Source organism: Haliotis rufescens, unplaced genomic scaffold, assembly GCF_023055435.1.
Source record: "Haliotis rufescens isolate VD_foot unplaced genomic scaffold, xgHalRufe1.0.p SCAF_4, whole genome shotgun sequence".
Taxonomy (NCBI): domain Eukaryota; kingdom Metazoa; phylum Mollusca; class Gastropoda; order Lepetellida; family Haliotidae; genus Haliotis; species Haliotis rufescens.
The window spans coordinates 12,574,013-12,599,750 of record NW_025964112.1 but is presented as its reverse complement, the minus strand read 5'-3'; the positions used below and the strand labels follow the sequence as shown (position 1 = coordinate 12,599,750).

Below are 25,738 nucleotides of genomic sequence, written 5' to 3'. Positions count from 1 at the left end.
CTCGAGTCTGGACCAGACAATCCAGTGACTATGACATCATGAGCATCGATCCACGCAATTGGGATACGATGTATTGCATCAACCAAGTCAGCGAACCTGACCACATGATCCCGTTAGTCGCCTCTTACGACAAGCATAGTCGCTTTTACAGCAAGCATGGGTTGCTGAAAACCTATTCTTACACGGATCCAACACAGCTGGTATGTCGATGATTGCGGCGTTAAATAATATTCTCACACTCATTGATTGCAAAGATCCAATATCAGCTCAGATGGAGGAGAAAAAAATCCGTACCTGATAGATGTCCCGCCAGCTGTTCATATTTTGATGCTGACCACGCAGAAAGAGATCATGATGCCTGGTGGATGATAATCAATATTTACATTGACACTTCCGTCAAGCTAGGGTATAAAACACACCGAGCTTTAACTTTATCACGCTTACCCAGCCCAGTGATCATGATGCGTTGTATGTTTGTGCTGGCGTTGTTTGTTGTTGCTGCCTCTGCCTCCAGCAGCCCTACAGTACACAACAGACCAAATACCAATTTACATGTTTTGTTCACCGCCATGCTTCGACTGGAACGCACTGTAGCTGTGATGTCAACAAAACTGAAGGCCTTAGAATCACGTCAACAGAGGAGTGAAAGGAAGATTTTATCAATGACATCTAATCTTCAAGGCAAAGACGCACTGCTCGCCAAAATTACAAGAGCTCTCGGTAAGTATAGACTTACCAGTCCGTCGCATCAGGTTAAGAATCGGAAAGTGTTTTTTATAGTATGTTAACCGCCATGCTTCTACTGGAACGCTCCGTAACTGTTATGTCAATAAAACTGAAGGCCATAGACTCACGTCAAGAGAGGAGTGAAAGGAAGATTGGTAAGTACTGAATGTTGACCCGTTAGAATCACCGAACTTATCTCCCATGATCGTAAGATTTATAAACTGAGGAAATTCCATACCCTCGTTCTTGAGAGGTTGATAACCCTACTTGTTTCACCATACATTAAACTACTAGCTTCTGATTGGTTAAGGAACGGGCAATTAATCAACATGTCGCCCGCTCATATACCCCCTGAGAAGTCACTTAGAACACACCTAAGGTTACTTGCTTGTCTCGCATAAATATCGTTGACCTGAAATGAACCGGCGTTTATCCGAATGCATTGGGTAAAAGGAAGTGATTCGGTTTGCCTCGTCTGCTAGCTGTGAAAATGGCTGAATCAAAACGTTTTACTCGGTAAATATAATATAAGTTGTCAACCGATCACTCGGGGCATATAGTGTGATGTACCCCGAGCCGTCAGGGTTGCCCTATATGCCCCTTAAGCTTAAGATCGGTTGACAACGTATATTATATTCCTCATCAAATCACAGTTCTTTTCTAATATGTACGGTGTATGGACTGTGATAAACGTTTTATAACGTCCGAAGAAACGGTCTCTGGATTTAGTGTGTGAGTGAGTGAGTGAGTGAGTTGGGTTTAACACCGCTTTTAACAGTATTACAGTAATATCGCGGCGTGTCAGCTTAATGTGACAGGAAAGCCCGAAGTGATGCAGGTCTCAGACGTTTACCACTTCGGTGAAACCCACGAGCACGGGTATGGTGCTGACAAACCTAGAAACACAATCGTGGTGAACCGGGATTAGAACCCACAATCATTGGTTTTTGGCGTGCCCAAGGGACGCAACTCTGCACAGCGAATCACGGCGCCTCAGACGACTGGGCCACCCGTGCCCCCTCTGGATTTAGACATAGCCATATCAGTTGTGTTATCTTTTGAACACTAATTGTTAAAGTATTTGTTATTACGCATGTGATACTATGGTGAACGTTCGTACATGAATCAATCATAGCATAACCATTGTTACTAAACCGTTTGATTCAAATGTTCATTTTTTCGAATAGGTCTGAAAGATAATCTGAAAATGTCTGATCTGAAATGTCGTTACGGTACATCTCCAAAAGTGATCATTATATTCCCACATTCACATAATTAACCCATGTTATGTCAACCTGGCAGTAAATGACTTCTCTTAACACAGCGATGGTGACTCATTTGAACAAATAGTACCTATCATAATCTCCAGTAAATCCTATTGACAGAATCATTTCATTCAATTTAATAATAATAGAGCGGTAATACTACATCGCAATATATACATACATATTTTCAATTTTTTTAAAAACTAAAGGAACGGACGTGGCGTACAGCGTTTCCCTTCCGTCAGACATCAACCAAATTGGAGGAAAGCCTTTGAAATTTGACACCGTCTCATATAACAAGGGGAATGCTTATAACAAGGCTACTGGCATATTCACGGCCCCCGTTTCTGGCACATACCTCTTCTGGGCAAATGTGATGGTAACATCTGTCGCCCACATGATTCTCCGCATCTACAGAGGAAGCTCGGTGATTGCTCGTGGTTATATCACTTGGAAGCAATATGGCGTAGCATCCATCACCACTACCACACACTTGAACCAAGGAGACCAGGTCTGGATGGATGCTTATGACAGCCCAACAGCAACCATTCCGTTGAAAGGACAGGCATTTTCAAGTTATGGAGGAATGCTCACACACGTCAATTAATGAAGCTGGCATTCCAATGCCATTGCAGTGTACACTGATGCTCAAACATGAATAAACATACCACATGAAGGTGTTTTTTCTGACTTCTGATCATTAATACTATTATAATAGTGAGTGAGTGAGGTTTGTTTGTTTGCCGCACTCAGCAATTTTGCAGCTATACGACGGCGGTCTGGACCAGACAATCCAGTGATTAACATCATGAGCATCGATCCACGCAATTGGGATGCGATGACATGCATCAACCAAGTCAGTGAGCGTGACCACCCGATCCTGTTGGTCACCTCTTACGACAAGCATAGTCTTCTTTTATGGCAAGCATTGGTTGCTGAACACCTATTCTAACCCGGATCTTCATGGCTGAGCACAGAAGTGGAAAGAGTGATTTTAACGTTTCAGTAAACAGTATTGTTATATTCTTATGGTATTAGAGGAAAGTACGTTTTCTGTGGAATACTAGAAGGGACATTGTCGCGTTGTCGCATTGTCGTTTTGTCGACCTTCCAAAAACAAGCAAAAAGGTGTCAAAATTAGCCAATTTATTGTGACAATGCGACAATGGGACATTTTTCAAGGTCAAAATATGTCGCGTTGTCGTATTGTCGCCTCATACAAAATGTGTGAAGAAGGCGTTAAAATGCGCGACAACGCGACCTACGACATTGCAACATTTTGATAATGTCGCATTGTCACGTTGTCGCCCTATTCGATTAATGGCGCGCATGCGCATTATCAGTTTGAGAAATGCAAACCATATTGTCATTGCTACTCTGGTTTTAGAACCATTGGAACTAACTAAAGACCACTGGAATGTCGCAATGTCGCATCGTTGCGCATTTTAACGCCTTCTTCACACTTTTTTAATGAGACGACAATGCGACAACGCTAAATATTTTGACCTTGAAAAAATGTCGCTTTGTCGCAATGTCGCGTTTTGATAAATCAAAAAGATTATGTAAAACGCGACAATACGACAACGCGACATTTTTTCAAGGTCAAAATATGTCGGTTGTCGCATTGTGGCCAAAAGATCGTGTTTTGACACTTTTTGCTTGTTTTTTTAAGGGCGACAATGCGACAATGTGTGAAGTCAATTTCATATGCTACGAGGCGACACACAATTAGGAATAGATATTAGATTCCGTCAACGGCTCAGGAATTGACACGACGAAACACCTAATTTATGTCAAATATATATGTTCCCCGAAGCAGGCCGTCTCTCACTGTTAATAGCCACCTGTTACGGTACGTTTGGCATACCCCTCAGAAAGGGAAAATGTGGAGTCATGTCAACTGGCTCTGTCTGGCAAGCACATTGTGGTGGAAATAAAACTTTTTTCCTTTGTCTTTGACCCTGCATTAACTACCGGAGTACATCGATAGTTAAACACCACTTAGCAGTGACGGAGTTTCTTTCTTTCCGTACCGTTTCCCTTGATGACACAACAATTTCACGAAAAAAGTGTGTCGCCAGCGGTATTCGAGCCGGCGAAGTCCGCACGAAAGGCTCACAAATGTAGTCGTCTGTCACGGCGACATGGAAGAAATGTTATAACATTAACAACTAAATATATATTTACTTACATCAGGACTTATAGTTTATACGTTCATGAACCGTGAAATATGTGCTTTATGCAGTAGGTTTTAATGTTATTCTATGCATCATACGTACGTGTGATTTGGTGGCTGTTCCCCTAAATAAATAAACAGATAGAAAGAAACTACTCTTATATTGATCAGGGCTGTATTTGCTCATAATGGGCCAGGCTAGACGGGCAAGTAATATTTAACTGATTGATAAATATTCTCGAGTTGGTCCTATCTGAAATGTTTACGAGCCCCGGGACATGCATTTCATAACCCGAATCGCCAAAGAGCGAGATGCACGTGTGAAAGACCCAGGGAACATACTTCACGTGCATCAGAGTTTTAGCATAGAGTTCTTGAATATGTTTTGAAATACGCCTATGAAAACACTGCTGTTTCAGCATTTTTGTACCAGGGTTCTCTGAATGTTGGCCATGGTTCAAATAGGTTAGAGGACTCGAAACATGGTTTCTTATCGTTAAAACTGTTGGTCACCCGGTTCCCGTGCTCTAACCTATATATAAACTAAGTAAGTGTATGAGTGCTGCTACAGGTGACAGTCAACACTATTTTGACAGCTTGGAGACGTCTTCTAACCCGGATCTTCACGGGTACAACATGTAAGTGATACAGCCCGGATAATGGTGCAGGGTGTAAGTATACAGTGATACACAATCAGCCAGGTTAAACATTGCTTACACCGGATGAATCCCTGGACGCGTCATACTAAAAGACGTTAAAAGATGGTACTTGTTGTTACCCTGTCTGGGTCTGGGATAAAATAAGGACTGGTCGGCTCTGAGTCAGTATACTGTGCCTGAGTGGGGTATTCATGTTGATCTGCGGCATGGTATATCAGTGGGCTTGCATCCTTTTTGAAAACGAAATGTAGTAAGTTGTAGACAATCCCCCCACCCCTCACTGAGTGAGGATTTAGATATTTAAAAAAAAATATGCTGGACCCGCCCTTGTCAGGGTCCATTGATCTAGGCGTGAAATATAATATAATATTCGTCCCGATCATGATTCGTCAAAACCACGGCGGAGTCACTTCAATGGAAATTTGTATGTACTATAATTTGTTATGCCACCTCATTACATTTATATCAGATTTAATTTATTCTGTCAGCATCATCACATAAAACTTTGAATTTGACACAGTGACACAACTCACAACTGTTCCTTCGTTAGATGATAGTTCCTTGCACCAAATAACCTTTCTTTACTGCGGTCTAACACTTTTTATGAGTTATTAAAGTTGTGACTCAAGGAAGTCACTCGTTCATCCAGACAAAGCTTTGTCGCTGGTTGAGTGGAGTAAAATACCATTCATCAGAGTAACCTATTTCCAAAAGATGGAGCCTTGATGCATTCGTGACCAACTCGTGTTATTCCGGGACAAGCCGAATAGCGAATCGTGCCCTTCTCATGGCCGGGTTCCGTCTTAGCGTAATGGTTCTCACATTTTCCCCATATATTATATATATTTCAGATGCAATTTAAAGCACGTCGGGACGTGCGGAATTATAAAGTATGATTGAACACATTTAACCATGTCTTTGGTATATTCTGAGATGCAAGACATATGTAAAATCAAAAATTATTTCTGAGGGATTTTTTTACAAAGAACTTAAAATTATACGCGCATTCTGGTTTGTCGTATTTTCGCACATGGATTTAGGGGGACGAGTCTTCTTGCAGGTTACGGAAAGGGGCGAGTGGGGACGAATGACCTTGATGATCAAAACACGTCCGATTCAAGACCAGTTGGCTATATCGAACTGAAAAAGTGAAGAACGAAATTGTAGTTGAGACTTAACTAACCCGAATAAAAGACAGTACAAGTGCCAAATACACCAGGAAGCATTAACACTTACACACCATTACATTATTTTACTCATTCAAGTTTCAGCCATCGAGAAACCTGAATGAAACAGGCCGTTTATATTATACTCAACAACAAAAGTTTCGGTGACACCAATATTTTAGTGAATTTTTCAAACAAGTAAAGTTTGGTTTTCAATACTGTAGTACATGTATGGAATCAAGTCACAAAAACGCAACTGCTACAGAAAAGCGTGCATTCCATGCAAAAGTTGACTTTTATGCAAGCCCCATGTATTTCACTACCCAAGAATGGGTATAAAAACATGTGCGTTAACGGGATTTCATGTGCATTGTTTAGCATCGTGCTGACAACAACCACTCAGAAAAACAACAAAATTACGCAATTATTCAACATTACGAAATGCCACGCCTGTCCGAAAATGAGCGTCTGCTAGTGATTGGTATGCTTGAAGCAGGATCGAGTCAACGTATGTTGCAAGACAATTTAACGTCCACAGAAACACCATTTGGTGCTTATGGCAACGTTGGCAACAGACGGAGCAGTCAAAGACCATCCTCGGAGTGGAAGGCCACGCGTAACCAATGATCGACAAGAAAACTGGATTCGAACAACACACCTACGAAATCGATTCCAGCCAGCAACAGTGACTGTATTCCTGGCCTCCGACGAATATCTTTACAAACTGTACGTCGCCGCCTCAGATGTGCAGGGATTGTCGCCAGAAGACCCCCCAGAAGTCCTCTTTTGACAGGAAACCACCGTCAAGCACGTCTACAGTGGTGCAGACAGCATCTACGCTGGACGGCCATGCAGTGGAGACAAGTTCTATTCACCTCAGCCACAGCGAAGGACGGATTCGACTGTACCGACGTCGAGGCGAACGTTACGTCAATCAGTGTGTCATGGAAGAAGATCGGTTCGGGGGCGGCAGTGTTATGGTATGGGGTGGGATTACAGCAAGACAGAGGACCCGTTTGATAGTTGTAGAGGGAAATCTCAATGGACAGCGCCACCGCGACGAGATCATCGGCCCTGTTTATCTACCGTTTTTGCGTCGTCATGCCCCAGGCATTACCTTTCAACATGACAACGCCCGGCCTCATATTGCTCGACTTGTTCAGGATTCTCTTCAACAAACCAACGTGAATGCCATCCCCTGGTCGGCTCGCTCCCCTGATCGCTCACTTATCGAGCACATGTGGGATGAGATGGATCGGTGCCTTCGACGTCAACCACCTGTTCCACAGACACTCCATGAACTTCGAAACATGATCCAGCAGATATGGACAGATGTCCCAAAGGACTTTGTGCGACGCCTGGTCCATTCCATGAGACGAAGATGTGTTGCTTGCATCGCAACCAGAGTTGGACACACACGCTATTGATTTGTAAATTGACATTTTTCATGTTCATATTTTTTAAAAATGAAATCACGCATTTTCTGAAGTCAGTATGGCAAATTAAACCATTAGCACACTTAAAGGAGTCTTTTATCTGTTGTAAACCGAAATTGTTTCAGATTTGGTAAAAAACATAACTTCGCATTAAATCTTATTCAATGTCACAGGAACTTTTGTTGTTCAGTATATATTAAGATCACACAAGCAAACAAACAGATAAACAAAGCAAATCCTTATCTCCAGTAACCTAAGTGACCCGGTTTCCCGTTAGTTTTGTAGGCCGGTCATGGTGACATAGATTATATTTGCTATCGTAGCTACACGAGAAACATTTACTGGCCTGTGATGTTGATAAATGTGACCAAAGGACTGGGGTATACTACCCAAAGTTTGCTGAGGATCAAGTTTTGATGATATAAAAAATCATCCAACAAATAAAGATTGAAATATCCTGGTCATAAAGACTGGGTAAACCCTATAGGACCTCAATTTCGTGATGAACGGAGAGAGGCAGACCTGTGCTTGGATGTATCCTGTCAGAATCGTTGCAAATCATTATCAGAGAGCACAACATTGGCTGCTAAGGATTGCAACAACTGGATGCACCTATGGCCCCTAAGCGTCAAAGACATCGTTTGACGACCAAAGAATTAGGAAGATGCCTGGGAATGCTTGAAACTGGATGAACACAACGTCACGTTGCAAACGTCTTTTTGTGTCAGCCAAAGTGTGACCAGGAAGGTCAGGACCAGGAATCGATACCAGACGTATGGATCACGTACCCAGCGATATGCAGCGGGTCGACAGCGTTCCAACACATAGCGGGGAGACAGGTTTCTCTTGAATGCAACAAGACGTCATCACTTCGAGACGTCATCACTTCGAGACTGCCATCTCACTCAGAAATGACCTGGGGAACGCCATGCAGTGGCGTTGACGTTTCTACTCAGACTGTGCGTAATCGCCTTCTTTGGGCTAGTCTCCTGTCATGGAGGCCTTCGCACCCCACTGACCAGACATCACAGACAAAGATATTTGGATGGGTTGCAGATCACGTCAATTTGACAGACCAGGACTGGACTCAAGTCATTTTCACTGATGAATCGCGATACTGTTTCGCGAGATTTCTTTTTGTTTGGACAATGAATTGTCGTGAAGTTTCGTGATTTACATGTTCTTTTTGTTGGCATTGTGTGGCATGGCAACGAAATTTAATACATCCAATTTAACGTATTTCCCGTTTAAAGTCTAGACTAAAATGTCCAGAGTTGCACGTAGAACCAGCTGTCACATTTGCATGATTGTCCGCGCTTTTAGCATTAATGCACCTAGAACACCTCGTTGTTTCAAAAGATCTTATCAGCCATGGTGCATAATGTGAAGTCAATATTTCAGGTGTATTCCGCAAGTATACAAATGTACGAAAATAATGACATCTGTCTCCATGGGGAAACAGCATAAATAATTAGATCGTGCAGTGGGTGTTTGTAAAAATAAGAAACGTGTGAAGCACTTAGGCCAGGTGATGAAGCATTCGACCAGTATCCATTGTCCCAACAACGCTACACCTTTAGCTGCACACCTCGCTGTCAGGTACGCCCCGTATCCTGAAGGGTGGCATGAGGAAAACGTTATTTTAGATATTTTCCACGTTACTTTTTATGCACAAATCCAAAGTGCACCCTGGCTCAGCAAGTTTTATCGGGAACCGGATGAATATATGTTCTGTTTGGCCCTCAATCTATGAAGGTTCATGCTTTGATGAACTCACAAAAGTGAAAGTCAATTTCTATAATTTTTTATATCGCGATTATTTACGAATGATGTAGTTCTAAAGACAATTATATTCAGTACGTGTGACTTCATGTTTACACTGGGGCGGTCGGTTTAAGCGTTCGCTTGTCACGCCGAAGACACGGGTTCGATTCCCGACATGAGTACAATGTGTGAAGCCCATTTCTGGTGCCCCCGCCATGATATTGCTGGAATATTGCTAAAGCGGCGTACAACCATACTCACTTATTCGTGTTTAAACTGACAGCAATATATCAATCAAGTTTATTTCGTATTTCAGGCCACATTTTAGGTCACATGCCAAGAGTGTTACATCTGTCGATCTCATTTTAAATAATTTACATATATATAAAGCTATCAAGCGTAGTAAATTAATATCACATGATTTAGATAAATTTGCAAACGTATTATTACCTTTATAATATTTCTGTAATGAGGTAAAAAAGTATTTCTCAAGTGAATATATTTCTTACCTACAAAAAAGACATGGTATTCATCATCTACTAAATGAAGGTCACATTCTTTACATATAGTTTCTGTATGAGGTATATTTAGCTATGAACTTTTACGAATCATGTTGAGATATTCGAAATTTTCACAATGCTCTAACCAATCGTTTGTCTCTGAGTACTGTTATGTATAATTCGGGTTGCAGGGGAGATTTTGTATAAGCATAATGCACTAAAAACGTAGACGACTCTAAACTGTGGTACCATGATTGGAAATGTATATCTCTTAAGGGCTTCTAAATGCAGATAAAAACATGTTCCTATCATCAACATCTTGGAATAACCACACATATGCAAAACCGCTATTAAATAACATTTGTCTCACATACGATGCCCAATTGGCGTTTCCATTCTCATATAATACTTTAAGCATCACATAACTTTGGAAGGGGTACAACAATATTGGAGCGATTGTACTGTCAAATATTTTACAAGCAGTCGAGAAAACTATACATCTGTTATAAAATTTAGCATTTGTTTAGTGTTGTCATCTCATCCCCGACCCAATCAGGGTTACGGCCTAGGACGTCACGATCGTTGCTGAAAACATCCGATATCAAACGTACCGTATTTCCTCTATTAGGCGCTCTATTAATTTCTAGGGGTGGTCGGGTGGCCTAGTGGTTAAAACGTTCGCTCGTCACGCCGAAGACCCGAGTTCGATTCCCGACATGGGTACAATGTGTGAAGCCCATTTCTGGTGTCCCCCGCCGGAATATTGATGGAATATTGCGAAAAGCAGTGTAAAACCATATTCACTTACTCACTCACTCACTTAATTTCTGCGAGAGCCGTTGACCCGTCCTGTATTCGAGGCCAGCGTTTATTATTGATGCGTCTAATAGAGGAAGTACGGTCTACAATTCGGATCATGATGGACAGCCATTTTTTAAATGGATTTATATGTAGGTTATCGATGTATCCATATGCACTGATTTTTTTAGAAAAGGCTTATTATATTTAAAATAAGTTTAAGTAGGAAAACGGGTATCTCTTTTCAACCAATCAGAATCAATGTCTTGTTTCTTCAATGTCATTGTCGAATATTACATGTGATCATATTCGACTCGATGCTCGTGCTGTCAATCACTCGTTTGCCGGAACTACACTCGAATATTTAGGCCGATCTCACACAGCTTGAACATCGCTGACTTCGGCATGAAATAATATTCTCACACTCGTTGTTTGGAACGATCCAATATCCGCTCACATGGAGGAGAAAAAACAAAATCCGTACCTGATAGATGGTCCGTCAGCTGTTCATATTTTGATGCTGACCATGCACAATGAGATCATGATGCCTGGTGGATGATAATCAATATTAACATTGACACTTCTGTCAAGCTAGGGTATAGAACACACCGAGCTTTTACTTTATCGCGTTTACCCTTCCCAGTGATCATGATGCGTTGTATGTTTGCGCTGGCGTTGTTTGTTGTTGCTGCCTCTACCTCCAGCAGCCCAGCACCGGGCAACACACCGAACTGTGTTTTAAATAGTGTGTTCACCGCTATGCTTCGACTGGAACGCACTGTAGCTGTTATGTCAACAGAACTGAAGACCATAAAATCACGTCAAGAGAGATGTGAAAGGACTCACATCTTCAGTGTAGATTAAGTATTTTGCTATTCGTCATTTCCCCATGTTTAGAAACACGCGATAGCTAGGTGTGCCCGTCAGTTGTATTCTCCTACGGTCCAGGAGAGGATGTTCCCCTCCAACGACCGCGCGCAGTGTATATAATTATTACAAACTTTGCAAAATCTGGTGTCTTGGCCTTCCAGGCTCCGTTAAATCGTTCACGATTGTCTCACTACTTGAGTGGTCACGGTCGAAACTCAGGTTTCGTCAGTAGTTGGGTTCGGGGCTATGTCGATCTAGATTCTGACTTAGTCAGGTTGTACTGAACTAATCTTAGTTACTAGGGTTTGTAATACTCAGTTTTTTCTAGCAATCCGTGGATAACTAACTATTGGGAACTTTAGAATTTCCCTGTTCAGTCAAAGTGACAGAATCTTTAGTCGATTAAGACTAGTTGAAATTCAGACACAATGGTCTGTTTTGTAGACTCATTTTAGGGATAAGCTCTCGGTGTTTATTTCCTCTTATGTTTCTGAGCTGAGGCTATTCACTCATTAGAGTGTGGAGTTAATTGACTCAGGTGTGAATTTTGATCAGGTACTGCTCCTCTGAAGTTGGAAACAGGCAGATATACGAATATTAATTTGAATGAAAGAGTATGTTTTCAGTGTAAGGAAAGTATTGAAGATGAATGTCATTTATTACTTGATTGCCCTGTGTACGATGCTTTGCGTGAAAGTTTATACCAAAAGGTGAGTTTTAGCTATCCCAACTTTCTACAGTTATGCAATACGGATAAACTTATTGTACTTTTTAAATACTATGTATATTTTACAGCCAAAACCTGCTTTTTAATTCTCCAACGAAGAAAAAATATTTTATATGGCTAGTTACGGGTTGTATATTTTCATACCCCTTTCACACCAATATATTTATGCTGTACATACTGTGATACATTTTAAGTCTCTCGTAACCCTTAACGGATGGCTCACTTTTATGTCCTTTTATATGTATTTATGTATTTATGTCTGTGAGGTGAGACTCAAATAAACAATCTGTCTGTCTGTCTGTCTGTTAACTGGTCACAGCCGACTTAATTTGCCGTCTACACATCTTGTCCGTACCTTGTCAAAGTGTTGTTTTGAGCAGCTCTCCTTTAAAGCTGTAACGCACTTGTTTGGCTAAAACTTAGTTGTGTATTTGCGCTGATAGAATAAATTTACGATCTGTGTGAGCAGAGATTGGATTTGTCTTTAATTGTCCACTATTAGTACAATTACTAGTTATATGATAAACCTGTGAACCTATTACAAAGTTTTCTTTTTCACTTTATTCTTGTTTTATAACACCCCTGATCATTTGAGCACAGCTCCGTGACACGTTATCACATGGTAAGTACAGAAATGTTGACCCGTTAGAATCACCGAACGTATCTTCCGGATACTTCATGCTCAGTTATGATTCCTAACCCCTTTTAGATCTGAACATGTCTTGTATATGTTAACACATGTTAACACATATCTAAACACATGTTTTACAGTGCATCACTTTCGGTTGACATTTGATCTCAAACCCTGAACATCGATCATGTATGAAAATAATAATTATATTTACTTAAAAATAGAATAAAAAAGAACGATAAATCGATATGTCTAAACTATTTTTGACACCAGAGTTCTACACCAAGGAGTCAGGTAAGCTCTGGGAGTTCACGGGTATATTAAATAACTACTAATTGTACTAAAAGTTGACAATTAAAGGTAAATACAATCTGCTCACATACAGAGCATAAATTAATTCTGCAAATAAGTCAAGTGGGCTCTGACAAAGTGTCAATCCTCGAGTTTGATTCAAGTCGTTCAAACTTCAATTTGTTTTGTCTGCTAACTCATTCCATGACATGTATGATGAACCTGGTAGTAAATGACTTCTCAACACAGTGAGGATTTCTCTGTTGCACAAAGAGTACGTATCATACTCTCCAATAAATCCTACAGACAGAATCATTTCAATCGATTTTGAACAAGCATGACAAATGAGCTCCTACATCGAGTGAGTGAGTATGATTTTACGCCGCTTTTAGCAATATTCCAGCAAAATTCCCACAGCGGGGCACACCAGAAATGGGCTTCACACATCGTACCCATGTCGGGAATCGAACCCGGGTCTTCGGCGTGACGAGCGAACGCTTTAACCACCAGGCTACCCGACCGCCCCGCCTACATCGAAATATAATGTGTATAATGTGTGGCAGTTAAACAATGAAACCACTGTATATTTGTATTTGAAACTGATCCCTGCCATCATATTATTTATTATCATTGAATATTGTACTACTACACTCTTGTGTGTACTTGTACACTGCCATTATAACTGCTGTGTAGTAATTTGATGGCAATTTGCACTGATTCGTAAATCTAGTGAATGTTGTGATACATTTGCTGATTATATAACATTTGTTGTTTGTTTGTTGGTTTCAGACTAAATTTGTTTACATACAGATTTTTGGGCTGACATATTGTTTCAATTTGGGAATCGACACGTAACAAATGCACAGCTATTTTCTTTTCTTTCTTTTCACATGAAGCAACCAACGTGGCGTACAGCGTATCCCTTCGGTCACATATCAAACACCCAAGAAATAATATCCTCAAATTTGACACCGTCTTATATAACCAAGGGGGTGCTTATAACAAGTCTACTGGCATATTCACGGCCCCCGTGTCTTGCACATATGTCTTCTGGGCAAATGTGATGGTAAGATCTAGCGCCTACATGGGTCTCCGCATCTTCAGAGAAGGGTCGTTGATTGATCGTGGTTATATCCTTGGGCAGCAATATGGTGTAGCATCCATCACCACTCTTACGCATCTGAACAAAGGAGACCAAGTCTGGATGGATGCGTATTGTACCTTCAGACAACCAACCATTCCGATTCAAGGAGAAACAAGTTCAAGTTATGGAGGAACGATCACACATATCGATTACTGAAACTGGGATTCCAATGTCCATGCAGTGTACACCGATGTACATGCATGAATAAAATATCACAGCAAATTATTGTCTGTTCTCACTGCTTTTGATTAACAAATAGTGTTGATGTTGACTGTTGTTTAGCTGTATGGCCGGGGTCTGTAAATAATCGAGCGATTGCCATCATGAGCATCGATCTACGCAATTTTGATACGATGACATGCATCAACCAAGTCAGCGAACCTGACCACCCGATCCCGTTAGTCGCCTCTTACGCCAGCACAGTCGCCTTTTACGGCAAGCATGGGTTGTTGAAGGCCTGTTCTAACATCTTTATGGTTGATTGACAACAGTGAGTGAGATATTTAACGCAGTTACGACACTGTGTGTCAGCCCAAGGTAGAATGCCACAATAGTGGAATTAGTGAGTGAGTGGTAAAGCTTCAGTACACAGAATAGTTACAGCATTAGAGGAAAGCAGGTCTAAATGGTATTGTCATGATATTTTCAATGAGACGTGTAAAGGACCATTTAAGTCAATTTCATATGCTACGAGGCGATACACAATCAGGAATAGATATTAGATCCCATAAACGGCGCTGGCATTGACATGACGGTAAACAGATAATTTGTTTCAAATATCTATGTTCCGTCTCTCACCGGGAACAACCACCAGACACTGTGGGTGAGTGAGTGAGTGAGTGAGTGAGTGAGTTGGGTTTAACGCCGCTTTTAACAGTATTCCAGTCATATCACGGCGTGTCAGCTTAATGTGGGAGGAAAGCCCGAAGTGATGCAGGTCTCAGACGTTTACCAGTTCGGTGAAACCCACGAGCACGGGTATGGTGCTGACAAACCTAGAAACATAATCGTGGCGAACCGGGATTCGAACCCACAATCATAGGTTTCTGGCGTGCCAAAGGGACGCAACTCTGCACAGCGAATCGCGGCGCCTTAGACGACTGGGCCACCCGTGCCCCCCAGAAATGGCTGTGTCTTACAAGGGCATTGCATGGGAATTAAAAACTTTATAAAACTGAGTATATGTATGAGTGTTGTTACACGTGACAGTATACACTGTGTTGGCAGCAAGTTAGTTTTGTTTGTTTGTTTGTTGTTTAACGCCGCACTCAGCAATATTCCGGCGGTCTGTAAATAATCGAGTATGGACCAGACAATCCAGTGATTGACAACATGAGCATCGATCCACGCAATCGGGATCGATGACATGCATCAACCAAGTCAGCGAGCCTGACCACCCGATCCCGTTGGTCGCCTCTATCGACAAGCATAGTCGCCTTTTGCGGCACGCAGGGACTGCTGAAGACCTATTCACCCCGGATCTTCACGGGTCAGCAAGTAAATAGAAGAGCACAGACAACGATCCATGCTGTCAGGATACCGTGACACACAATCAGCCAGGTTACATACTAGTTACACTGGATCTCAATATTGACCGCACCTTGGTCTGAGGTACCTAATTTCACAATACAGTGTGGTGTCCCTTAACCATGTCGTGGTCCATTGATCATGGCGTGGGATATAATATTCGTCCTTAAACCACGTCAAAACCACGGAGGAATCACTACAATGGGAACGTCTACTTGGGAGGATAGTTTCCGATAGTTCCTTGTACATAAAATTCTTTCTTAATTGCAGTTTAACACGATTTATGAGTTGCTGTTCAAAAGTGACTAAGGGGAGTCACTCGTTCATTCAGACAAAGCATTGTTGGTGGTTAAATTGAGTAAAATATCGTTTAACTGAACAATGTATTTCCTAAAAATAGAACCTTGTTAATCCAAACACGTGCGACCCAAGATCATTTCGAATAACGAACCTAAAAAAGAGAATAACAAATCAGCAAAATTGAAGAATTGAAATATTTTTAAAGCTTTGAATAGTTGCTCCGAAGGAAACTCTTTCTATCATTACGAGGTCCTGTGTATCCTACTTAAAACTTGGTACAAGTACCGGATACACCAGAAAGCATTCATACTTACACATCATTACATTACTTTATTCATTCAAGTTTCAGTCAGCGAAAACTGAAAGAAAACAGGGCTGTTCATTACGTCACCACGGCTAATTTTACGGCACTTCGGGCAGTAAGAGCATATTGGTATGGAATGGTATTTGGGTTTTAGGGCGACTTGGACCATTAAAGGTCTATTTGCGCCTAACACATCACATGTCTTCTAACACGAGCAAAGTGAGTAGTAACGGAAATGAGAATATTTTTATAATATATATAATTTTCCCGATGCAGTCCCGAAATTTAATATGACCAAAATTATTGAAATGACCAATAAGATATGTTTTGGCCTGTACTCTACTTCTTAAATTTAGTCTGACATGATATGATTGTGGCTTGTGAATTAAATTAAATAATGTTTCACTGTCTCGGGAGTATGGTTATCCCAGCGCACACCTTCAGGGGAGACCTCTTTATCAATGACATTGCGGTAAGCTTTTTACCCACAGTGTCCAAGACGAAGTCCTGGAATTATGACTTCCTCACGTTTCTTTCGTCGACGAATTGTCCAATTTGATTTTACAGAAGGACAAACTGTGTTCATGTGTCGACCAGCAGTCCCAGCACCCTACAACTGTTGCAAGCTTGAGGTGAATGAATGATTTGACTAAAATGGAGTCGAAATCATTTGGTTGAGGTCTGAATTCTGATATCGTTACCTCAGGAATTTGAAAGCCAGATTTCGCAAGTTGGTCATCTTATTTCCATGCAGCCCAACATGAGCTGGAATCCACACAATATCACAGATAATATACTTTGAGTTAAACAATGTATCAAGCTTTAACATTTCATAAACAATGTCACTTTGTGAAACATTGATATCAGATTTCATTGCCTTAACAGCTGCCATTGAGTCAGTAAATATAACTGCCTCATAATCATATTCATTAACCCACCTTAGGGCTTCAGCCGAAAATACTGAGAGATGGTCATTTAGCCTGACACACTTAATTCAGATGTAAAAATCTGTAATCTGGTGTAGTTGCAAAGGCACCCGTGCAGATTCGCAAAGCCGTTGACTGAATGCGGTCAGGTTTGGAATGATGACATTTTGAGGCAGACTGAAATACTTGGCAGCTACAGTCAAGGCTTGATAATATTAATGCTTTATGAAGCAATACCATAAATGATTTATCAGCTCCCCACTTCGTTTTGGCAATGCATTTCAGCAATTTTAGAAACTTATTACATTTGCTCTCAACATGAGATTTACGAGAACCCCATATTGGACTCCGATGAAAATAAACACCATGAAATTAAAACTCGCGTACAATTTCTATTTTGTGGTCATCAAGGGCTAGATCTATAGTTTGAGGAATATCACGCCTCCGTATCATCACTCACTTAGAATACCACACAGTAATGATATCTAAGCATTTCTAAATCAATTCAATAGCAAACTTAATTTTCAAAATGGTCTCTAAAATGAACCATCATCAGCGAACAGTGCTGCATCTACATTTTATGGTTAATCTGTAATCATAATATTAAAATCACATTGTTAATAACACTACCATGTAGAGTACCATTTTCAGTCCCATGCATACCAGAAAAGTCTTGACCAGTGCGAATTTGAATAGCCCTATTAGACGAGCGAATCCACCTGAACATGCCATTTATAAAGTGGTCAAAGGTAACACATGTTACTTCTGAGTAAAGTACAGATTCTAATACTTTTGGGGGTTGAGTCCCATCCGGGTTTCGAACCCTAACTGCCAGAGTAAGGTTCCTAATCGCCGGCCTTACAAGTCACGAAATGCTTTTTCAACATCGAGGAAGACGCACAACATATACTCTTGATTGCATGAAGCTCTTTGTGCTTCAGCCTGGAGTCGTACATGATGGTCAGTACATGAACGTCCCAGTTTAAAGCGTGACTGTATTCTTGAGATAAGCCTGTTCTTTTCAAGAAAATAATTCAATCGATTTGTGACTAATCTTTCCCCAATTTTACATGGATTTGAAGTTAGTTAAACTGGTCTGTATGATGCAGGCATAGTTGGGTCTTTCCCTGGTTTTGGAACTTTAACAATGATGGCAGGTGTCCAGACTTCAGGAACAGTCCCAACATATATTTAGATCTCGGATAATTGAAAGAGCAGAATCAGGTAAATGCGCATAACATAGGTCATCCACCTTGACGAGCTTCTACCCCATCCATCTTTTTGAGATTCTATCCTATCCACCGTCTACCCATCCACCTTGACGATCTTCTAACCCATCAACCTCTTCGAGCATCGAACTCATTCGCCTTGATGAGCTTCTACCACACGCTTCTACACCATCCATCTTGTCGAGCTTCTATCCATCCACCGTGACGATCTTCTAACCCATCCACCTTATCGAGCATCTAACTCATCAACCTTGTCGAGCTTCTACCCAATTCACCTTGTGGAGCTTCTACCCATCTACCTTGACGAGCTTCTACCCCACAAACAATGACGAGCTTTTATCCCGTCCACTTTGACGAGCTTCTATCCCGTGAACCTTGTTGAGCTTCTACACCATCCATCTTGTCGAGCTTCTTTCCATCCACCGCGACGATCTTCTACCCCATCAACCTTGGCGAGCGGCTACCCATCCACCTTAACGATCTTCTAACTCATCCACCTCGTCGAGCTTCTACCCATCCGTCGTGACGAGCTTCTAACCCATCAACCGAGACGAGCTTCTGCCCATCCACCTTGACGAGCTTCCACCCAATCCACCATGACGAGCTTATACCCCATCGACCTTGTCGAGGTTCCACCCCATCTACCTTGTCGAGCTTCTACCCCATCGACCTTGTCGAGCTTCTACCCATCAACCTTGACGAGCTTCTACCCCATCCACCTTGACAAGCTTTCACCCTATCCACCATGACGAGCTTCAACCCCATCGACCTTGTCGAGCTTCTACACCATCGACCTTGTCGAGCTTCCACCCCATCCACAATGACGAGCTTCTACCCCATCGACCTTGTCGAGCTTCCACCCCATCCACCTTGTCGAGCTTCTACCCATCGACCTTGACGGTCTTCTACCCATCGACCTTGTCGAGCTTCTACCCCATCGACCTTGTCGAGCTTCCACCCCATCCACCATGACGAGCTTCTACCCATCCGTCGTGACAACCTTCTACCCCATCAACAGTGACGAGCTTCTACCCATCCACCTTGACGAGCTTTCACCCCATCCACCATGACGAGCATCTACCCCATCGACCTTGTCGAGCCTCTACTACATCCACCTTGTCGAGCTTCTACCCATCGACCTTGTCGAGCGTCTATTCATGCACGTTGACAAGCTTCTAATCCCATCCACCTTCACGATCTTCTAACCCATCCACCTTGGCGAGCGTCTTCCCATCTACCTTGACGATCTTCTAACCCATCCATCTTGGCGAGCGTCTTCCCATCCACCTGGGCAATCTTCTAACCCATCCCCCTCGTCGAGCTTCTACCCCATCCAGCTTGACGAGATTCTACCCCATCCGACTTGACGAGTTTCTATCTCATGTGCCTTGTCGGTATTCTACTCTATCCATCTTGTCGAGCTTCTATCCCAACCCCCTTGACGAGCTTCTACTCTATCCATCTTGACGAGCTTCTACCCCATCCACCTCGTCGAGCTTCTACTCAGCCACCTTGAGGAGGTTCTACCCAACGAACCTTGACGGGCTTCTACTCATCCACTGTGACGAGCTTCAACCTATCAAGCAGATCTGGCTCCGATTGACTGCCGCTTGTTTTTCAAATTAAGACATAATTAAGATAGACTAGGTATTTGTTGCTGCTTTAGGGAGCTGGTTGACAGACAGGATTTGACGGAATAACGGACCTGATAGATGGAACAAGTGTACTGAACTGCAATGGGAAAATGTTGATAAATAAATTAAGCGCGTTACAAAATGTTCGGTCATCAACCCATAGTCATCATATATATAAATATATATACATTGAGAATGTTCTATCTCTGCGTTTAGCAATATTCCAGCAGTGTCAGTGTGACGGATACCAGAAATTGGTCTCATGCAATATACCCATATTGGGAATCGAACCTGGACCTTCAGAATGACAAACGGCTGGCTACTCCACCACCATAAAGAGGAGTTTGACATGTGCGTGTCCATATTAAAGAATCGCAATGAAACAGTCCACTCCGCAACAAGTTCATAACAACTAAACAATCATTGTAAATATAAAACGCCAGTACAAGAGAAATAACCAGTCTTGATTATCCGAAGAAACACATTGCATTACCGCAAAGGGCAATATTTCTGTGAAAGAACCGAATTGCATCAGGTATCTCTACCCTGTCTTCAAATAAGTTATGATCAAAACCAGTAAACTGAAACTTTGAAACAAGAAGTCCTTTCAGTGCTAGAGTATTTTACTTTGCGACCAGATTGTAGCTGTGGCTACCCTGTGGACCACGATAAGTCGGGTTAAGTATGTCACGTAATCAGATATGTTTGAGTAGTGACACTTCCACTTTACACATATTTCAAGTGTTTATTCAATTCTAAAGAGGAAGAGGCACTAATGCCGGATGCACGTCATTGTGAAAACGGAAGAATGATATCCACAATTACACTGACGCGTTCAAACTAGGTTATAAACCACGTCTATCTGCAGTGTGACACTTTTCATGAGCAGTGATCATGATGCGTTGTCTGTTTGTGTCGTGGTTATTTGTTTTTGCTGCCTGTGCCACCAGCATCCCTGAAGATGACAAGAGACCGAGTAGTATTGTAGACAGTTTGTTCAACAACATGCTACGACTGGAACGCACTGTGGCAATCATGTCAACAGAACTGAAGAACATGGCATCAATGCAAGAATCAATGAAATCTGCTCTTCAGGACAAAGACGCATTGCTGGCCAATATTACACGATCACTTGGTAAGTATAGAAATGTTGACCCGCTAGAATCGCATGAACTGACCAGGGTGAAAGTTCTGAGAACTATCCGAAAGTACTATTTGTTGGAAATGGATAGAATCGTCTGCAGGTATGAACGGTAATGCAATAAAGCAAACCTGTACATAAGTCGAAGCTTAACTTGTGATACGGTGACATTTCTTATAGTAATCATTGCAGTCATGGTTCGCAACCGTGGTCTTGGTGCCGTTGTGCAAAACAACCTTAGTGCTACAGCTATCGTAAGTCTATGTTAAGGTGGGGCGGTCGGCTAGCCTGGTGGTAAAAGCGTTCACTCGTCACGCTGAAGACCCGGGTTCGATTCCCGACATTGGTACAATGTGAGAAGCCCATTTCCCCCGCCGTGATATTGCTTGAATATTGCTAAAAGCGGCGTAAAATCAAACTCACTCACTGTGTTAAGGCCTGGGAGTTATGATCACCTCAGGGCTATGATCGCTTTGTACAGCGGCAGCCTGGTGGATAGAGCGTCTGCCCAGGGAGCGGAAGGTGTGTGCCTGTCCTTATGCAGCAGCCTCAAGACCTCAGACCGTTTCCTTGATCAGTGTAGACAGACAAACTTTCACATTTATATTTATGGATGTAATGCCATCGTTCTTGAGGACATGTTCGGATGTCCGCATCAGATACATCTAAACAACGAATTCATCAAACACGTTCCTCATAACATTGACTATTATAGCATTGGGGGAATTTACGTAAATGTAGATATGAATATGAATATTACATTAATAAATATATATTTAGTTCGTATCAGATACATTCTATGTACATAAGATACATTCAACCAATTCACAATATTCGTTTGAGCCTCAAACAAGTTTTGAGATTCAAGGATGAACTAGACTGCTAAATTGCATAAATACTTTGTTTTCAGCGGCTCAAGCAACTGACGTAGCATACAGCGTGTCCCTACAGACAGACATCGACCAGATTGTAAAAAAGCCTCTTACATTTGACACCGTGCTGTACAACAAAGGTGATGCTTACAGCAAGGCTACTGGTATATTCACAGCCCCCGTGTCTGGCACATATGTCTTCTGGGCAAACGTGATGGTAAAATCTAGCGCCTTTATGGCTATCCGCATCTTTAAAGGAGACACGATGTTTGGTCAGGGTTATATCGAGGGAAAGATGCATGGCGTGGCATCCACCACAACTACTACCCATCTGAACCAAGGAGATCAGGTCTGGATGCATGCTCACATCGGTTCAAACACCATTCCTCTGAGGGGAATCGCACTTTCAGGTTATGGAGGAACGCTCATACATGCTGATTAATGGAGCTGGGATTTCAGTGTCAGCGCGTTGTACACTGTTACCTGTACATGAATACATATGTTTTATTCAATTGTTGTTTTCTCTCTCTGCTTATCATTAGTGAGTGTTTGCATGTTTGTATGTGTGTTTGTTGTTTAACGCCGCACTCAGCACACAAGCACTTCAAGCGGTCTGTAAATAATCGAGTCTGGATCTGAAATCCTGTGATTGACATCATGAGCATCAATCAACGCAATTGGGATACGATAACATGCATCAACCAAGTCAGCGAGCCTGACCACCCGATCCCATTAGTGCGTGAGGTTGTGTTTAACACAGTTACGTCATTGTGCGTCAGCTCGTGGCACAATGCGATAAAGGTGGGGCGAGCGAGTGGGTTTAACTCCCCTGTAAACTGTATAAAGTTGTATCAATTGGCGGCAAACAAGTGAGAATCAAAACGGTAATCTGAGTCTGTGTTACGTTGTAATTAAAAGCGACAAAACTATTTCCATATGCTTGAGAAATCGATTGTCCGATTCCAACTATAGTACGTGTTCATGCAATACTATAAAAGAGTAAAAATACCAGCTGTTCGAAAAAAATGTGATTCTGAAAGTCGTGTTATTGGAGGGTGCTATCGACAGAACTGCGTACCCTTTTCGTCACACCCCTTTTCATCACTGATTTTCAGTGATCCATTTATACAAGTTTCGTCTCTATTTAGTGTGTGAGTGAGTGAGTGAGTGAGTGAGTGAGTGAGCTTGGTTTAACGCCGCTTTTAACAGTTTTACAGTAATATCGCGGCGTGTCAGCTTAATGTGGGAGGAAAGCCCAAAGTGATGCAGGTCTCAGACGTTTACACTTCGGTGAAACCAACGAGCACGGGTATGGTGCTGACAAACCTAGAAACACAATCGGGGTGAACCGGGATTCGAACCCACAATCATAGCTTTCTGGCGTGCCAAAGGGACGCAACTCTGCACAGCGAATCACGGCGCCTCCGACGATTGGGCCACTCGTGCCCCCTCTGGATTTAGACATAGCCATATTAATTGTGTTATCTTTTGAACCCTTATTGTTAAAGTATTTGTAATTATGCATGTGATACTATAATGAACGTTCTTACATGTATCAATCATATCATAACCATTGTTACTAAACTGTTTGATTCAAAAGTTCTATTTTTCGAATAGGTCTGCAAGATAAGCTGAAAATGTCTAATCTGAACTGTCGTTACGGTACATCTCCAATAGTGATCATTACATTCACACATTCACACATTCACACATTCACATAATTAACCCATTTCCATGTTATGTCAACCTGGCAGTAAATGACTTCTCTCAACACAGCGATGGTGTCTCCTTTGAACAAAAAGTACGTATCATAATCTCCAGTAAATCCTATTGACAGAATCAATCAAATTGGAGGAAAGCCTTTGAAATTTGACACCGTCTTATATAACAAGGGGAATGCTTATAATAAGGCTACTGGCATATTCACGGCCCCCGTGTCTGGCACATACCTCTTCTGGGCAAATGTGATGGTAAGATCTGGCGCCTACATGGGTCTCCGCATCTTCAGAGGAAGCACGATGATTGCTCGTGGTTATATCACTGGGCAGGTACATGGCGTAGCATCCATCACCACTTCTACACACTTGAACCAAGGAGACCAGGTCTGGATGGATGCTTATGCCAGGGCAACAACCATTCCGATGAGAGGAGCAGCATGTTCAAGTTATGGAGGAATGCTCACACACGTCAATTAATGAAGCTGGGATTCCAATGCCCTTGCAGTGTACACTGATGCACAAACATGAATAAACATACCACATAAAGGAGTTTTTTCTGACTTCTGATCATTAATAATAGTGAGTGAGTGAGGTTTGTTTGTTTGTTTGCCGCACTCAGCAATATTCCAGCAATACTACGGCGGTCTGGACCAGACAATCCAGTGATTGATATCATGAGCATCGAGCCACACAACTGGGATGCGATGACATACATCAACCAAGTCAGCGAGCGTGACCACCCGATTCCGTTGGTCACCTCTTACGACAAGCGTAGTTTTCTTTTATGGCAAGCATTGGTTGATGAAGACCTATTCTACCCCGGATCTTCATGACTGAGCACAAAAGTGGAAAGAGTGAGTGAGTAACGTTTCAGTAAACAGTATTGTTATATTGTTATGGAATTAGACGAAGGTAAGTCAGTTATAAAACGTTTCCTTTGGAATACCAGAAGGGACATTGTCACGTTGTCGCATTGTCGTTTTGTCGACCTTCCAAAAACAAGCAAAAAGTGTCAAAATAAACCAAAGCACGACAATGCGACAACGCGACATTTTTCAAGGTCAAAATATGTCGCGTTATCACATTGGCGCCCCATCAAAAATGTGTGAAAAAAGGCGTTAAAATGCGCGACAACGTGACTATTTTCATAATGTTGCATTGTCGCGTTGTCGCCCTTTTCGATTAATGGTGCGCATGCGAAGTAAGTGAATTCATCTACGCATGCGCCGAAATGGTTATACTCCTTTTCAAACTCCAGTGGTCTAATGGTCCAGTTCCAATCGTTCTAAAACCAAAGTAGCAATGACAATGTGGTTTGCTTGGAGACCTCCTCTAACCCGGATCTTCACGGGTACAGCACGTAAGTAATACAGCCCGGATAATGGTCCAGGGTGTAAGTATACAGTGATACACAATCAGCCAGGTTAAACATTGCTTACACCAGATCAATACCTGGACGCCTCATACCAAACGACGTTAAAAGATGGTTCTTGTAGTAAGTTTTAGACAATCCCCCACCCCTCACTGAGTGAGGATTTAGATATTTAAAAAAAAATGCTGGACCCGCCCTTGTCAGGGTCCACTGATCTGGGCGTGAAATATAATATTCGTCCCGATTGTGATTCGTCAAAACCACGGCTGAGTCACTTCAATGGAAATTTGTATGTTATTTATTCTGTCAGCATCATCACATAAAACTTTGAATTTGACACAGTGACACAACTCACAACTATTCCTTCGTTAGATGATAGTTCCTTGCACCAAATAACCTTTCTTTACTGCAGTTTAACACTTTTTATGAGTTATTAAAGTAGTGACTTAAGGAAGTTGCTCGTTGATCCAGACAAAGCTTTGTTGCTGGTTGAGTAGAGTAAAATATCATTCATCAGAGTAACCTATTTCCATAAAGATGGAGCCTTGATGATCAAAACACG

General features: G+C 41.9%; 2 protein-coding genes across 3 annotated transcripts; both read left to right on the top strand.

Moving 5' to 3' along the window:
- The first annotated feature begins 415 nt into the window (after positions 1-415).
- Positions 416-24,347, top strand: LOC124111362 (heavy metal-binding protein HIP-like). Of its 2 annotated transcripts, XM_048382096.1 has the most exons (3): positions 421-720; positions 2,201-2,310; positions 23,997-24,347. In XM_048382096.1, the coding sequence occupies exons 1-3, from the start codon at positions 459-461 to the stop codon at positions 24,279-24,281; spliced, it is 657 nt and encodes a 218-aa protein (XP_048238053.1). In that variant the 5' UTR covers positions 421-458; the 3' UTR covers positions 24,282-24,347. The 2 variants fall into 2 exon arrangements, with proteins under 2 accessions (XP_046326984.2, XP_048238053.1); XM_046471028.2 differs by lacking the exon at positions 23,997-24,347 and having other exon boundaries at positions 416-720; positions 2,201-2,667.
- On the top strand, positions 20,906-22,598 carry LOC124111363 (heavy metal-binding protein HIP-like). Its single transcript, XM_046471029.2, has 2 exons — positions 20,906-21,208; positions 22,125-22,598. Exons 1-2 carry the CDS (start codon positions 20,968-20,970, stop codon positions 22,526-22,528), a joined length of 645 nt encoding a protein of 214 aa, XP_046326985.2. The 5' UTR covers positions 20,906-20,967; the 3' UTR covers positions 22,529-22,598.
- Positions 24,348-25,738: the final 1,391 nt, after the last annotated feature.

Coding starts and splice junctions, on each gene's coding strand:
- LOC124111363 (XM_046471029.2), top strand. CDS start 20,968: ATGATGCGTTGTCTGTTTGTGTCGTGGTTATTTGTTTTTGCTGCCTGT. Junction 21,209..22,124: donor CAATATTACACGATCACTTG/GTAAGTATAGAA, acceptor CTTTGTTTTCAG/CGGCTCAAGCAACTGACGTA.
- LOC124111362 (XM_046471028.2), top strand. CDS start 459: ATGATGCGTTGTATGTTTGTGCTGGCGTTGTTTGTTGTTGCTGCCTCT. Junction 721..2,200: donor CAAAATTACAAGAGCTCTCG/GTAAGTATAGAC, acceptor TAAAAACTAAAG/GAACGGACGTGGCGTACAGC.